This window comes from Scophthalmus maximus, chromosome 22, assembly GCF_022379125.1.
Source record: "Scophthalmus maximus strain ysfricsl-2021 chromosome 22, ASM2237912v1, whole genome shotgun sequence".
Lineage (NCBI taxonomy): Eukaryota > Metazoa > Chordata > Actinopteri > Pleuronectiformes > Scophthalmidae > Scophthalmus > Scophthalmus maximus.
Window position 1 is genome coordinate 4,242,640 of NC_061536.1, and position 16,507 is coordinate 4,259,146.

General features: G+C 41.9%; 1 protein-coding gene and 1 long non-coding RNA gene across 4 annotated transcripts; one reads left to right on the top strand and one right to left on the bottom strand.

Annotated features, from left to right (window-relative positions):
* Positions 1-343: 343 nt before the first annotated feature.
* LOC118291858 lies at positions 344-14,456 on the bottom strand. Of its 3 annotated transcripts, none has more exons than XR_004786776.2 (3): positions 14,443-14,456; positions 14,164-14,256; positions 344-2,317 (listed from the first exon to the last, which is right to left on the bottom strand). It is a non-coding gene; the product is annotated as an uncharacterized LOC118291858 (long non-coding RNA). The 3 variants fall into 3 exon arrangements; XR_004786775.2 differs by having other exon boundaries at positions 14,130-14,256; XR_004786774.2 differs by having other exon boundaries at positions 344-4,677; positions 14,130-14,256.
* A 276-nt stretch (positions 14,457-14,732) lies between these two features.
* Positions 14,733-16,504, top strand: bet1 (Bet1 golgi vesicular membrane trafficking protein). The gene is made up of 4 exons (XM_035620315.1): positions 14,733-14,900; positions 15,060-15,166; positions 15,334-15,390; positions 15,729-16,504. The coding sequence occupies exons 1-4, from the start codon at positions 14,882-14,884 to the stop codon at positions 15,882-15,884; spliced, it is 339 nt and encodes a 112-aa protein (XP_035476208.1). The 5' UTR covers positions 14,733-14,881; the 3' UTR covers positions 15,885-16,504.
* Positions 16,505-16,507: the final 3 nt, after the last annotated feature.

The following is a 16,507-nucleotide window of genomic DNA, read 5'->3' on the forward strand; positions in this document are numbered from 1 at the left end:
AAATTTCCGAGGAAGAGGTAAATAGCTGTGTGTCCTATAGCGCCACACTGGGAGTGTTCTGCCCGGTGCAGACGACGCACTCAATCATCCGTCGCCGGTCCAGACGATCGGGAGGTCGGCTCTTTCCACCTCTCCTCCTGCCACCCTGAGTGGAAGTTTGCCAACACTTGATTAGCTCAGTGGGAGTCCATGGCAAAGCCAGGGCTCAGGTGATTAGTGTCTATTTGACACGAAGACTCCAGGTTCTCCACACAGTACGGGGTCAGAAAACATGTACCTCAGGATGTTTTTCGGAAACTCGATTAACGCTCAATCAGTACGAGCGTACAAGACCTTTGCCAGGGCTGAAGAATCTTTTATTCACACTGTCACAAAGTCTTTCAACTTCAGTTCATTCAATGTAAGACATGACATTGATGTGTAACTTTGTCGGTTAAGTTTCACAGTAAAGGGTTAAAAGACTGACATCAAACTGCTTATTCTTATCTGTGCAAATTTCAGTACGCTTCTTTGAAGTCGGTCGGCTCGTTCTTGTGGGAAACATAAGCTGTGTCCAGACATGCACTGAGCTCCCGAAATGTCCTTGAAATTTTCCAAAAGGGGCTGTATGTGGGAACACAAGTGTCTTCAAATGTTGCCCCGGAACCTCTCCTGCCAGCCCCCTAGAAAAATGTCCAGAAAATGTGAGAATACTGCAGGATAATCTCCAAAAACTAATAATAAACAAAAACACTGCTCTCCACAGAAGAATTATTGTCATGTTCCGTCTCCTGCTCTACCCAGATGCAGCAGAATGTTCCGTAATTCTTTCCATTGGCGTTAACACGTCGGACTCACACAATAATCCTGCTGCGTTCATAATGTGTGAACGTTAAACTCCGAAAAAAATGCCCCCACCCAATTTTCCAGACATTTTCATGTCTGAAAGCAGCTTGAGAAATGTCTTTGCTGAAACAAAAACATGATGTTTTCATTGACTTCCTACTTTCTGTCATACCTCACCTGTCCACTAGTTGCCTCCAGTTGCTGATTCTTGTCTTTTAGATAATATAATAACATATTCTAAAACAAATGCCGGAGATCCCCTGAGTGTGAGAGAGTTCAAAAACTGTTAATGATTAGTGGACAGTAGTAACTTTTATATCCTTATTTTTCTTTCTAGGGCATTGGGTTATTTTTATCTTAACACTCCTCATGTACACTAAAACATTAGTCTGTGGTGTTTTTAATTCCAATAATGTACTTGTTAAAAGACATATAATCACAAGATTAATATTGTTTGTACTACACCACGCTGATAGACTGACCTGATCACAGACATAACTTATTTAACTTATTTGTATTCCATGTGGGAAATTTGTCTTGGTTTTTAATGTTTTTATTGACTTTCTACTTCCTGTCATTTCTCATCTGTCCACTAGATGTCTCCAGTTGCTGATTCTTATCTTTTTACACATTTGAAGATGTCACAGCGCAGGAGTAAATAATAATTTCAAAGATGCGCCGAATAAGAATTGGCTACTTCCATTTGGAGGTCGTGGTATACTTCATGCTGGCTCACTGTCAAAATGTCTGCTGTGAAAAAGGCCCGTTAATATCAGTCCACTGAATTTGATGACATGACTTAAATCCCTGCATGACCTGCAGTTTCTCAACAGGAAAAAATCCAGGCGGCAAAAATACATTTCCATCAAAACATAACTGAGAGAACAATTTAGTAATAGAAAATGTATTTTTAGGAGACAGGGTGACAGTTGTTGCTGACTTTCAGCTTGATATTTGAATAATAATAAATAAAAAAGCCTTTTAACCTTATCCTGAGTCTTTGTGTGCTCTCTCGACACCTTAACTGCCAGAGTGCACGGTCTCCATCTGAGAATATTTTAAAAGTACAATCTGCACATGCATTATTCAATTTAGATGATCTTAAACATTCTTTGTTTTTTTACGATTGATCACTGAGGCCACTTCTAACACCACTGTTCTACAGTGTGGGGATTTTATTGTGGATTAGACACATCTGTGTTTCTCTATTCATATTATGGAGTGCTTACTTTGGCTCCCTGAAATTCCAAGGCCTGATGTTCCACACGTGAAATGCATTCGTGCAGTGTTATATTCCCTTGAAATGAACAGTTGCCAGCAGCAGAATACATCGTGGGGGAATTAACAAGGTGTTTTTCACCACAAAGCAGCTGCATCCTGCAGAAAATGATGACCTTTCACGAATTCACCATTACAGCGGGCAGGTTGGTTACGGCGACCAACAGTGAGCAGTCTCAGCCTTGTTGGACATCGGCCGCTGACTGAATTCAACCTGGAAAATGACGATTAGGAGCTGGTGAATTACCTTCCAAGCATAGAACAGCACAAAAGACTTAGAGAGATACACATTCAGACACAAAAAACATATCGGGAAAAACAATTAAGCAAATTAAGGTCCATTAAAAAACGCCTCAAAACTGAAATCAAATTTAATTTTCCAATTAATCGATACCATCGACGTGGCAATTTGTACACGTGACTTCTCTTTATTGGAGCTGGCAAAAGAAGCATTTTCTCTAGGAGGTACGGACAGATCTGCACAAGCGATAATCCCTCCAGTCCTCCTCTCTGTGTCAGTCAGAAACAGCCATACTGACTCTCCCCTTTGAGCCATTTGTGTCACACCTTGTTTGTATAATGACCTGTTTTCTGTCTTCTGATCAAGTTTTGATTTGATGTTGCTCGTATTCTTCCTGTGCATTGTTTTTTTTTTTTTCTAAATCTGAGATTTATCATCAGAACGAGGATTTGTGCACATTTACATGACAATCCGCTGAATGAATCCCAGAGACAAGATCCGACGCAATGACTCTAGTGATGTACAGAGGGGGCCCTGGACTGAACTGTTCAACCTTCACTCCAGCTAAAGTCTCAACAGCGTCTGCCAGTGCCTCGCTTCATCTAATGTCCCAATCCACCTCAGTGTGACTCATCCCACCAGAGGCCCACCTTGACTCTGCCATGATCCAACACCTCTATATTTACACACAAAGCTCTCCTGCGCTGCGGTTGTGGTGGTGTCCCTGAGACTGCAGAAGTGCGGCGGGCAGGGTTTGAACGTGTCGCGACAAGAGAACAGCACGGGTCGCATTGAAGTCGAGGCCTGTCTCCGCCGCGGCAGAGAACAGACTGAATTCAGAGCTTGTGTGTGAACACAATGTTGAATGTCTGTAGAGAAACGGAACACAGAGAAAGGTTTCCAGTGCAAGTCAGGAGGCCTGGACCGTCTGCAGGCTGAGACGTGAAGGAGACTAACGGCCGTGTGTGTGGTGATGACTACTGATGTCAAGCTCCATACTGACCCTGCCTTACTTGTTAACATTTACTTATTCCATTCTTTTTTTCCCCTTCTTTTCGTCTACTAAGTTGTCCTTGTTCTATATCTGACAAGAAAATGAATACCTGGAGTTCAAGCACTGTTTCTGTGGAGCGCTTGAAAAAATCTGCAAACATGTTGAGTTTTCAGCAACAACACAAATAAGTCACGTTGGACCGATGGCGATGGTGGTGGCCCCCTAGAACAGGCCTCATTCCGAGGGTTTGAAGGAAAATGCCAGATGATGACATTAAGTTCTTCTTCCAGATAAACGATGGGTCCGATGAGAAGCAAGTATTTTGGGATGCCTCCCCCACATTTTAATCAAAGCTCTCATTTCACTGATCCTTTCAAAAAAGAATAATTTGGATCTGGTGGCCTCATACAGATTGTTGAATGGTCTGGGGGGGGGTGAATGGTCGCTGCTGGAGAAGATCTCGCGGACAAATATTCACTCAGTTCAAAGATGACTGCTGCACCTGATGTGGTTAAAGTCATTTGCATGACATGTCAGTTTCTGTGTAAGCATCAGAATGTCTCAGGTCTGAACATGACCATCTCTGGTGGAAACCTCAACACGCCAGCTATGCTCCAGGCACAAAGTCCTCTCATGTGGTTCAAAAGACAGTCAGGAGTCGGCTGAGCAGTTTCTAAATCCGCCTTGAGACTTCTTTGACCAAAGAAAGCGGGGAGGGTGGGGGGGGGGGGGGTGCAATCTGTGAGCTTCCATCTGAAATAATAGATTCCAGGCAGAAGAACATTAAATCTAACCAGCTCGTCTGTGTTTGTCTTGATTCATTCAAGGACAGACAAAGTAAAGACCTTTTTTTTTGCAGCAGCAGTTTCAGTTTGTGCTTCTTCTCCCCTGAGTGTGCAACGATGACTCAATGTTTGGGCCGTGCGAGGGATGGTGGGAGGACGTCATCGGGCCTGGTGACATCTGAGGAATTAGCGACGCTGTGAAGAGCTGACCCTAGGACTAATTAGGACGTGTCTGTCGAAAATAAAGCCTATTCATGTGCACGCATGACTCCACTTTCCACAAATGTATTCATCAGCAGAGACGTATTCAGGAAGGTCAGGCCTAATGTATTCCTGACGGCGATGCGATGTGATCTCCGCTACACTGTGACACAACAGGAGCAAACAAACGGTGCAAATCTCATCATTATATTACACCAATCTAATTTATTTTGCCGCGACGTTGAGGGCAAAAGTTCTGTTTCTGGACGACGGGCCTCGTGCAGATGCGGATACAGATGTTCGTGTCGTGCGTTGAACTAGGGGGCACTGTCGCTCCACCTCCAGTCGCTGTACTGTTGGGAGAGAGAAGCGCAAGAAGAACATAGTGATTTATGGATCAGTGACATAAATGGGACTCAAGATCAGCAATGCGGGCACAAAGATATCAATAACACTGGTGATTATTTGTAGTTCTTCAATTAAACAAATGAGTAGTTAAACTTCATCTTGCACGGTGCTATGTAATAATAGATGTGTTGTGATAGCGACACCCTCGCTGCATTAGACGCTTGAATCCCGTTTGACTAACGCAGCCTCCAGCTTCAGATTTCCATCAACTGAGGTGTGACACATTTTAAGAGATTCACGGTCGGCCCTTTTGAAAAATACTGCAGCCTTTAAACCTGTGCTGGCGTTCATAATCAGATTACAGCTCAGATTGTGCTTCCCAAGCCAGAAAGTGGGTCGGGATGTTACAGAACGATAAAGGCAGCAGGGATCTGAGTGCTCCTCCCACGCGCATTCTTCATCTCCCACTCTTTTTTTCTTTCAAGACGCTGGGTGTCTTCCGAGGGTGACGTTGTGAAAGCAAAGTCACTGCGTAACTTTTGAGATACTACAGAAAACAAACGGCTCCACTCTCAATTCTTATGAGAGCAGCTTGGATAACCGGGTGACGCTCAGATAGGATATGCTGTGTGAAGCTGGTGTATGAAAATAAGAAGATCAAGGCTTCATTGAGGCCTATAGTTAACAACAGTGCCAGCGTTTGGGTTGTTTCACTGTCTAGATTAGGTGTGGTTAATGTCTCTATACACCAGTGAATATATCGATGACTGACATGCATGCAAAATGACCTATCATGCTTGCTCTTCAGCCTTCCTTTGTGTGTTGTTATGGCAATGTTTCCCAAAAACAGTCATTGATTATAGACTGTATATAAAAACGAATTAAGCCACCAGGTCCGTAAAATGAAGCCAATGCGGAAGTGCCTGAAGCCTGTATTCTCTCGAATGACCAGCAGAGGGCGACCCCACTGGTTGCAAAAAATAAGACCGTTTCTATAGAAGTTGATGAGTAAATGACTCACTTGATTTATAACGTCAGTAAATATTTTTCTGAGGAGTTTATGGTCTCAATCGTTAGTTTCAAACTCTTTTTCAATACAGCATGGTGTTCATTTTGTAAGCCTTCTATCTAAAATAGATAGAAGGCCAGTATGCATTCGGGCATGGATATGGCATGATTGACAGCTAGCACCATCCAATAAAACAGCTAGGTGCATGGGTGCAAGTTGCAAAGATGGTCACTTCTGGTTTCAAAAAACCAAGATGGCGCTGGTCAAAATGCTAAACTCGAAGCATCATGATGGCAGTTCACAAACCAATAGGTGACATCACGGTGGGTTGTCACTGGTTTGTGATATATGAACATCCCTAAGACAAATGTTGGCCTCAAACAAGGAAATAACGGACTGTGTTGTTAAAACATGATTAACATGACGACTCTGCTTCACATCAGAACACAGCGCTGGGCATTTAATCGAAGATTAGATAAAATGAGAGAAAACATTGTAATATGAACTTGATTATATATAAATATTAAGACTGCTGTTGCAAGAACGCTGCCTCGCAATAAACAGGCCGTATGGTTCAGCCCATTCAAATAGCAAACAGTGCCACATTTAGTAGATTGCTGTGCTAATTTAGCTCGTGTAAAATATGTGAATAAGCCTCATCATGCACATCTGCCACTGGAAGTAGTTCAATGGGACACTGTCCAAACACTGTCCGTAGCCACTCCTGCCTGGACCCAAACACGTAAACGGTACCCGAGCGAGGCCATCCTCAGTCCAAATAAGTATTCGGCTGGCAAAACAAAACAGGCAGTTCGCCATTATGCCCAATCCCTGTGGGGAGATTACCTTTAAGCAATTCATAGCAGTTCTCAGCAAACTATGAATTACTTGTCAAAGCTTGTCATGCAGAGTACCAGGGCTATAAGAGGGCGCTGGAATTGAGCTCCGGTGATACTCAATTATAGCAGGACAAAGGCGTGCCGCACGTCGACATATTGTAGAGAGGAGAAGTGCAGCGGACCAAAGCTTGGGGGCCACAGGAGACACAGCAGTGCACAAAAATGTAATTCTGTTGTCGGTGCGTTGGTAAGCCTTTCAAATGGAATTCACATCAGGGTTAGCTCTGTCTGGATTTCTTCTTTTTTTTTGCCGAGACAAAAAAACAACAGCATCCTATTCATGACAGTTAATAGAAAGCTGTCAGGCTTGTGGACGCAGCAAATGATCGCTTCCCAAACTGTCAACACACCAACCACCACTTCACAATTAAACGTGCAAAACTCCCATATATGAAAATGATGCCAGAGCAGTAGCAGCTTGCACAGTAATGCTCTTGTCTGACCGCGTCAAACTGAAAAAGCCCAGCTTGGCTGCAGGGATTAAAACAGATGACAAAAATGTTTTTCTCAATATGATCAAAGGCGTCAAGCACAATCAGCTCGCGGCTGGCTCACGACTCACTCTGCCGAACTGTGTCTCCGCGAACTTCTCCCCTCCGAGTGGATATACAGGAAAAAGCTCATTAATGCACAATCGTGTTATTACTCATGCATTTTCATCATCATGATTATCTGTGTGTGTTGGAGCATAGGCTACATTCATCCATGACCTTGCATTTTACAGGATGACTGGATGGATGGACTTTGACACCTTCATAAGATGAAAATAAAAAGTGGGCTGGCATACGTGCATGATCCTGCAGACAGAGCAGACCCCCTGACCAATTGCCCATACCGATGTAACCCGCAATTCAGTTAATAACTCAGCAACTGTTGTCTTCCTGAAAAATAAATCAAAGATGGTACACGGCTAAAAAACGTGCATGTTACCGAATAAAAAATAAAATTTGAAGACAAATGTGGTTAACGGATTTAATTGGAGAAGCGCAGCAAATAATTGGAATAACTGAGATCAAGTGAACATGTAAATAATGTACTAAAGCAAGCATTTGACCAGTCACCTGTTCATTGCAACCATCTCGGATGTAGCTACTAATCCAGTAAGCCAGCTCGTCTCTCAGCACCAAAATAGTTCCTGGACACGACATTTGTTATGTCTTTGACACTGAAGGGGTTTCCGAAACAGTCTGTGATATGTGAACATCCTGAGATAAGGAAATAACAGACTATGATTAACATGACGGCCATGCTTCACATCATACCACTGCGCTGACCAGGTTAAACAAAAGATCAAAATCAGTAATGAATATAAATGTAAAAAAAACAAAAAAAACTGTTGCATTGCTAACTTTGCTTAAGGATCCAAATGTGATAGTATTACAAACATTTGAAAATGATATATTAATGCGTAAAGATACGTACAGTGTATTGAAGGTTATGTCATTCAGTGCCCTTTGGTAAATGTTTACATGGTCCTCCTCACACAGTCCAAAGACATGCAAGAGAGGTGAACTGGCAAATGGAATTGCTCGTGTGAAGGTGAGTGTGTATGGTTGTTTGTCTCTGTATGTTGCCCTGTGATAGACTGGCGACCTGTCCAGGGTGAACCCCTCCCCGTCACCCATTGTCGGCTGGGATCTGCTCCAGCCCCCCAGAAACCCTCATGGGATATAGATATGGATGGTTAACATGGGACATGGGCAAAGGTCAAGTGCTGATCAAATCTGAATATTGACAAACACCATCATAGTAACTAGTTATAAATCTTCTTTTTTTCATGTCATATGCACACAAACACAGGTGTTGTACAATACATTTGAATTCTTGCTTTTCTAGTCCTCCATTGACACAATTTAAGATTACAATTTTTAAATATTTAAGTGGTACAAAATAAAAGATTTAAATTTTTAATTATATATACAGAAGTATATGTGTAGCATAGTTGTTGTGCATTGTTGTACAAAAAGTCATAAGGTGCATTGTGCATTTTTGCATTGTTGTGCATTATTGCGCAAATAATGGCAGGAGTGTGATGGCCCATGGAAAGAAGCTGTATGCCAGTCTTGGCATAATAATAATTATTATAACAACAACAACAGCAATAATAATAATAATAATAATAATAATAAAATGTTGCCAGTATAAAAGTAAAAATCTGTACTTTAAAATATACTTAAGAGTTGCTTTGAATCCACTTGAGTCATCGCACTAAGTTTCTTTTTCACCTCCTCACTGGGGCCACCAGCTTCCGACGGCACGACGTGAAGTCGGAAGATATTTAAGCATCATTTTCCCATAATGTGAGATAATCACCACCAGGTGCAGATCCACTGACATTCTGTTGCATCATGCCTCGAGACAAACAGCCCCCAGTGGGCTCGATTGAATCTCAATGCAACTGTGTGGGCAATGACAATAAGAATGTATCCAGCAAAGGCATTCTCTGTCAGGCGAGTGCAGCCGACGTCCACAGACACTTTGCCAGATGTCTCTAAAGCAAAGACGTGCAGGGGAAGAGACAGATGCCACTGGAGAGGAATGGCTTGTTAAACACTCTCGGTCTGTTCTGCAAGTAAACACGCACCTTTGTGTCAATGTAGTAGGATGACTTTAAAACCTCTCAACATTTGATGTCAAAGATAATTAGATCTACAGCAAATCAGACGAGTTCCCTCTTAATTAACCGATATGTTGATCAATCCTTTGGTCTACAATACATAATAATATATAGTAATAAGCTGCATCTATAGGACTTTTTCTTAATAGTGCTACTAAGTACTACACCCGACACGGCATATGAAATGAGGAACATGAGCAGAGAAAAATAAAAACAATAAAAAAAAAGATCAGATCAGTCAGTATGAATATGAGCCCATGTCAAATTCCAAAAGCTTTAATAAAGAGAAAGATTTTTAAAAAGAAGCTAAATACTTCCCCGATTACATAAGAATGTCACATTTGAGAAGCTTAAAAAATATCTATTTTTAACAGTTTTAGATCAATTTTCTGTCATTCCTATTGAATAACTGATATATCCTCTCCATCTCTTTCAAGAGAATGAAATACAAGCCACACACTTATGGCTGCAATGTCCCTTATATGGTTTATTTGCGTACAGCGAGCAGCAACATCAGCCAACATCAGTGTAAACACACAGCTCACGTCTCTTTACTTTTCCTCCCAGCCGCTGTTCATTCAGCACACTGATAACGTATTAGCCGTGCATCAAGTGTGGACACTGAGTAAAGGCTTGGGTATAAGAGCCAAACACACACACGCACACTAACACGCACACACACACACACGCACACACGGAACAGCAAAGCCCAGGAGTCAGGTTTCCTTCCATTCAAGGGTCAGATAAGAAAACAGTCATGTAATTTGCAGCCAGAAGCACTTTGAATGACATTCATTGATTAAAATGTCTTCTGTGGGAAAGGAAAAAGCAGTCTTGTTTACATCATAATCAGAGGGAAAACAAAGCCACTCAAGCCGGCCCCCCGTGGGGTTAACAGGGCTACGGTGAATCAATATTTCAATTCAATTGTAAATAGTGCTGTCAAGGGAGTCAGTGTCGGTGTGAACCCCCCGAATCAAAGCTCAATTTGAACACAGGGAAGAGAAAGAAGCTACTCATATCTTCATGCTTTTTGGGGGGAACTTTGCTGCATTGCAAATGGATTCCGGGGGGGGGGGGGGGGGGGGGGGGGGGGTTGGTCATCAGGCCGCAGACACACACTGACAAACAGATGAGACGAGTGAATATGAACATGGACACAGAGGGGTGCCAACTTGTTTTAGTGTGAGTAATGGTCTTGTTCATTAGGAGTGACGGGGGGAATCCCCCTAAGGAATTCAGCAAAATGTGAGCTCTCAAACAGATGAATTTGAGAAAGGTACATCGCTCCCTTGGTTCTCCCCCTCCCTCTTCCTCTCAGTGTCAATTTTCCATTTCCTAATTTGTATGAACGGTTGGTAGCCATTACTGCAAAAAAGCAATGAGATTACAGACCACAGAATAATACAAGATGACAAGATTACATTAACTAAACCACAGCTTGAAAATGCCTTAAAAATATTTGATGAAATGGGGAAACTGAACAATGCATACTATATATATATATATATATATCTGGACATCTTCTTTTGAGATAATGTGCATTCAGTGGACAAGATTCAGGAGGGCTGTCATCTCTCTGACGTGTTGTCAGATGTCGTTCTGAGATGTCCTGAGACAGCTTCTCCTTAAGCCTCCATTTCCATTGGGAAAGTTAAGCGACCTGCAATTATGATGCCACGGTGGCATCATAATATAAGTCAGGAAATCCTATACTCTCATCACCACACCGATCAAGCTTCTCTCAGCTTAGAGCCACGTGGTGTCACGTTCTTATGTACTCGTTACCCACGTGCTTTATCCTCCTCTCACGGCCTTGGTGTTTGTATTTTACTCTGACAGTGTGGTAAAGGTCTATATGGGGCCCTACAGTTGTCAATATAAAATCAATAAATAAGACACTTTTCTTCAAAGTAAAAGTAAAAATACATATTCATAAACTGAGAATTTCTGAAATTATTGAATATACTATTCAAATTAAATAAAATATGAACCCTTGAGATGTTGTGCATTTTCATTTCACCAATAATCGAACCAATTACAATTCCCCAGCCTCTGTTAGGCATCCACACCATTTTAAAATTTAGATAGAGCAACATCAAAACCAAAATAAACGAATATAATGTGTAATACACAGTTATAGTAGAATAACTAATCACTCCTTTTATGTAACACTGTACATGTTTGTAAGTGCAGCCAAATCAAACTAGTTTGCTCGAAGGTGGTTGGCTTGTGTAGAGACGCTTGGGGGCACACGTGATAGCTGAAAGCTTTACTCATTATAGTCATTCTGCCATTCATAACATAATGTCACATTATTTATCACTGTTTGTCTTTGCCTCCACCCTCACTCGTCTTCTCTGTACTCTCTCTAGATATCACAGTCTCCTCCACATCGCATTAAAAAAAACTATTTGCTGACAAATTAAAGGATTTAGGTCTATTCAGAACAATTCAGCCGTCTATTCCGACGCCAAAATCCTGATATGATTGGTCCCAAGCCGGAGAATTGGCGAGCACGCCTAAAGGGCTGGCAGAGTTCTCTTAACTGCGGTTCAAAGCTGTGTTGAGTGTGGGATTGAAAATCCTTTCTCCAGAGACTAATAGTAAGAAGCACAATAACATCCTTTTGATCTCTCCTCCGGCATGTTTTCCTCTTCCACTTCTCCCCCCTCCGCCATCTGACTCATTCATCGCTCCACTCTCTGGAGAAATCATGCCGATCGTGGCGAACCAGATCGAGCATCAGGGTCTACAGTGAGAGGTGCAGTGCAGAGACAGTTGGGCAGCTCTCATTTTAGTTTTTATTTCAGCAACTCTATGTGCAGAGCAGCCGTTGCATGATTCCTCCAGCAGGCACTTTTAATCTTTTTCTGCCATTTCCTTTTTTTTTGATGACCCAACGTGCTACAGTGAGAGGCAACCGGTTGGCTGAGCTCTGTCCGAAAGGTGACGCAAACTGCCAACGAGCACCGTGGGAGCCTCGAGTTTCACCTTTTGACCAGCGCCATGTTGTGTTTTTTGCAACCGGACGTAAGATTGGGGGTGGGTCTGACTGAGAGCCCGTCCACTGCACCGTGCACCGAGCGAATACAGGCTACAGACACTTCTGCATTGTCCTTATTTTCGGGACCCGGTGGCTATGTCCACTTTATATACAGTCTATGTCTAAAGCAAAAAAATACAAAAAAATAAGAGTAAAAATGCATGTTTCCAAAAAATTTTTTTTTTAAATCCTTTCATAAACCCTGATATCATATTAAACATCCCCAGAAGCTTTTCCCAATTTATGTAATCCTGTACATTTTCCAGATATAATTGTCCTCACAGAAAATAACTGATGGTACTGACCATATAAAACATTTCAAGAAGCATTTCAAAGCTCATAGAGAATATATAGTCTCTAAGGGATGGAAACAAGCCAGCCGTAACACAGCATTGTGTAGGATATACACACACGACTGATATGGTATATGTGCGTGTGTGCTGATCATTGCATCGGGATGTTTTTGGACCCACAGAGTTTCAGTAATGATTCAGACCAGTTTCCAAATGCCTTTCTCCATCCTAAAGGCCCATTTCATAAATCCAATGCGCTCAGATCCACAAAGGCATCAGAGATGCGCGCACAAACACAGTTCAATCAATACCCTCTGTTTCTCTGACACTTATGTCAAGGTCATGCAAACAGCAAGGCCTTTGGGAAACATGAGCAGATAAAAAGATGAGCACCGGGGCATTTGAAACGCATTATGTGGTCTAGGAGCTTAAAGTTGGATTTATTTATAAGATATTGGATTGGAATAAATTAATGTCATGAAAGTCATTTTAATCTCTCATATCATATTAGATGTCGCCTGCGATATCGGCGAAAGTCTAAGGGAGAGATGATGTATGAGGGCCTAAGGGAAGCTAATCACTGCTAAATGGCACCTTTAGGATTTTGGAAATATTGAGAATCTCCTCTCTGTCCTACACAGCGCAGACGGATGTGTCAGTAAGCCCAGATATTAGAACCCACAAAGGATAGGCCTATTTGTCACAAGTTTATAGTGGTCACATTTCAAAATGTTCAAAGCGAAACAATCTGTGTGTGCCTGAAAGGGACATCATAGCAATTTTCTCCTCACAATATGTTGCTCGTATAGAAGACACATATTACACCGAAGGGAGATTAACCCACTGATGTTTGCCACTCTGGGACCTACTGAGTTTTCAAGATACTGGGAAGAATCGGTTGTTTACTTCTTAATTACATTATTTTTTTGTCCCCGGTAATTATATTTCTTATATGTAAACGATGCATTTACATATAAGTTGCAACCATTTGAAAGAAGTTTATTTGATGCAAGAAAATGCTATGAGCCTTGCCACCGAAAGAATGACTGATGTGACTGTAATTTATCCTCTCTAGCCCTGAAGTAAATTTGGTAAACCCCTTGAAGTACACATAATATAAACCGTGGCATGAAAGCAAAACTACATCTTTTTTATTTTTGATATTCTCACTACAATGAGGGAGGGGAGCAAAAACTATGCAAAGTCCAGGTTTTTAATGGGAGCGGGAACAAATGGACCAGTTAAGTGTAATGAGATAACACTGATTAGAGCAGTGATCAGGTCTTCTTCCCCCATCATGCCGCTCTTCACTATGAAAATACCATGGGATATTGTTTTTATTTAGAAAAAATAAACACTCTGTGGTTCCCATGACTCCATTTGTATCAGAAGTTCATCAGCAGGTTCAAATGTGACTCTTGTGACAACTTATGATATTGCTCCTGCAGCATTGAGTCTATAAAAGCTCACCGTAATACCAAATATTTATATATTGAATAACCAAGATTACAACAACCACAAAAACAGAGAAGAGAAAAGCTTTTCACTCATCAGAATTGTCACATTAATTGGACAGGACCATGCAGAACTTACCGTTGCCTGATAACGATAAACATAAACTCCTCACCCTCTTTAAGATACAGATAAATGTCGTCAGTCAGGAAGATGAGGTGCAGTCGACAGAGACGCATGCTGATGGGTTCACGAATGTTACATCCCCCTGTGGTGACACACACACGCACACACACAAATGTCTTCATCGCTGTGTTCTTGATTTCTTTTCAAAATTCTGTTCAAAGGTCATTAGTTATTCCAGTTAGTACATGATATACAGATGTAACTATACAATTAGACATATCTGACAAATTGTTTGAATTGCATTTGATTTTCAATTATTATTAATTACCTGATGCCAAGAACTGTGGGAAGGGGCCAGGAGGGGAGGGAATATGAAGAACACCAAAGGAAAAATGAGACAGACAGACAGACACACACACACACACACACACAATAAGACACAAACATATTTCTCTTTCCTATTTAAAAAAAACTTTATACTAATTAATCAAATCACATTTCTGCGTCCAAAAGTAGTTTTATATATATTTATATATATATAATATTATATATAATTTCCAAGGATCATTTTTGCAAATCGCGATTTTGCCAGGTAAGGATTGTCCCCCTCGGCCACCGTATGCTATCGTGGCGTTTGCTGACGAGCAGGCAGGGGGAAGTCGCTCCAGTCAACCCTCGAGTGACTAACTGTCATTCTCTACCTTAGTTCCATCGGAATTTGTCGCCGCTCACACAACATCCACCGCCGGTTCCCTCCGCGGCTCAAGATGCGACGCGCCGGTTTGGGTGAGAAACGCTCATCTCGCACACCTAGCTTGATTGCTACTTAGCCGACGGTAGCTAACGCTGTGATCAAATGTAAATGAATTGTGTTAAAAAAAAAAAAAATGCTAACGAGGTAGCAAACTGCCGCTGTGCTAATTGGTCGTCGTGGTTTCGGTGAAGGTGAAGGAGGCTCGGGGAGTTATGTCGCCAGTGGATACAGTGTCTACGAGGAGGAAAACGAACATCTCCAGGAGGGACTGAGAGCCAAAGTCAGCGCGCTGAAAAGCGTAAGTAGCTCGGGACGACATGAAGTGCACCGACGACACGACGGTCTCCCTCAGGGGAACCTTGCAGTAGACAAGTCGACCCCACAAGTGCCTGTGATGTCACGTCTAGTTGTCCGCAGTGGCAGTTGTTGTATTGATAATCACGTATCGACGCTTCATGTTCGCAGTTGTCCATTGACATCGGAACGGAAGTCAAATACCAGAACAATATGCTGGACGACATGGTGAGTTCCACTTTGACGATCAAACTGATTCAGATAGTAAAGTGAGAGCAGTCAAACGCAATGTCTGAATACTAAAGTGAGTAAATACAATACTGTTGTGCATCATATTTCCCTACGATGAGTACAGTGCATTTCACATCTGGAATGCAGTGGAGTAAGAGTATTAAGTAGCCTTTCGATTTGAGAACTCAAGAAAAGTACAAGAGTGGCTTAAGTAAATGTATTTGGTTATTATATTCCATCGATTGTCAAATATTACATGACATATGGATCAGGGTGTTGTGCTCGTCATCTGGCCTGTCCGGACTTTGGACTGTTCTCTCTCTTTCCCACACTAGGACTCAGACTTTGACTCGACCGGTGGCCTGCTTGGTGCGACCATTGGCCGAGTGAAGCAGCTGTCCAGAGGCAGTCAGACCAAGCTGCTGTGCTACATGCTGCTCTTCTGCTGTTTTGTCTTTTTCGTCCTCTACTGGTTCATCAAGCTGAGGTGATCGGAGGGATCCTCCTGGATTTTGGCCCTTGATAAATTTCTCATCGTCAGACCGCCAGTCTGTGCCACGCTGCTGCGCTTCAAAGTTAGTCCAACATAACGAGGACGAGAGGCGGGGATGTCATACAAAGTCCCCAAAATCAAGTCACTCCTGATGCTGTTTGATAGGAGTCCTAGAAAGTAAAACTGCTTTAGAAAAGTGACAGGTCTGAGGTAATCAATGATCACATGAAGTAGGTATCATATATATTGACAATGCCAGTATTTGTGCGGACTTGATATCAGCCCAATTTAACTGAACTGAGACGATGAGACATAACAAAACAACTGGAGAAGAAACTGTTTCAATAACCTCAGCGCAGTAGTGGGCACATTGAATATATATATATATATATAACGGCAACAGATCTGTGGATTACTTAATCAACCAAAACCTTAACAGCTTCAGAGGTGATGAAGTCATAGAATAACATCTGAAGCAAATAAGTGTAACTTTGATTAAGAATGAATGGCAATGTCACACAATTTGTCAAACAATTTTACAGCAGTGTACTTCATTAGTGTTCATATTCTGTTGTAAAAATGTTTTTTAATGTAAATAAAGACGTTTTATGCTCTGAATCG

Coding starts and splice junctions, on each gene's coding strand:
- bet1 (XM_035620315.1), top strand. Junction 15,167..15,333: donor AAGTCAGCGCGCTGAAAAGC/GTAAGTAGCTCG, acceptor TCATGTTCGCAG/TTGTCCATTGACATCGGAAC. Junction 15,391..15,728: donor ACAATATGCTGGACGACATG/GTGAGTTCCACT, acceptor TTCCCACACTAG/GACTCAGACTTTGACTCGAC.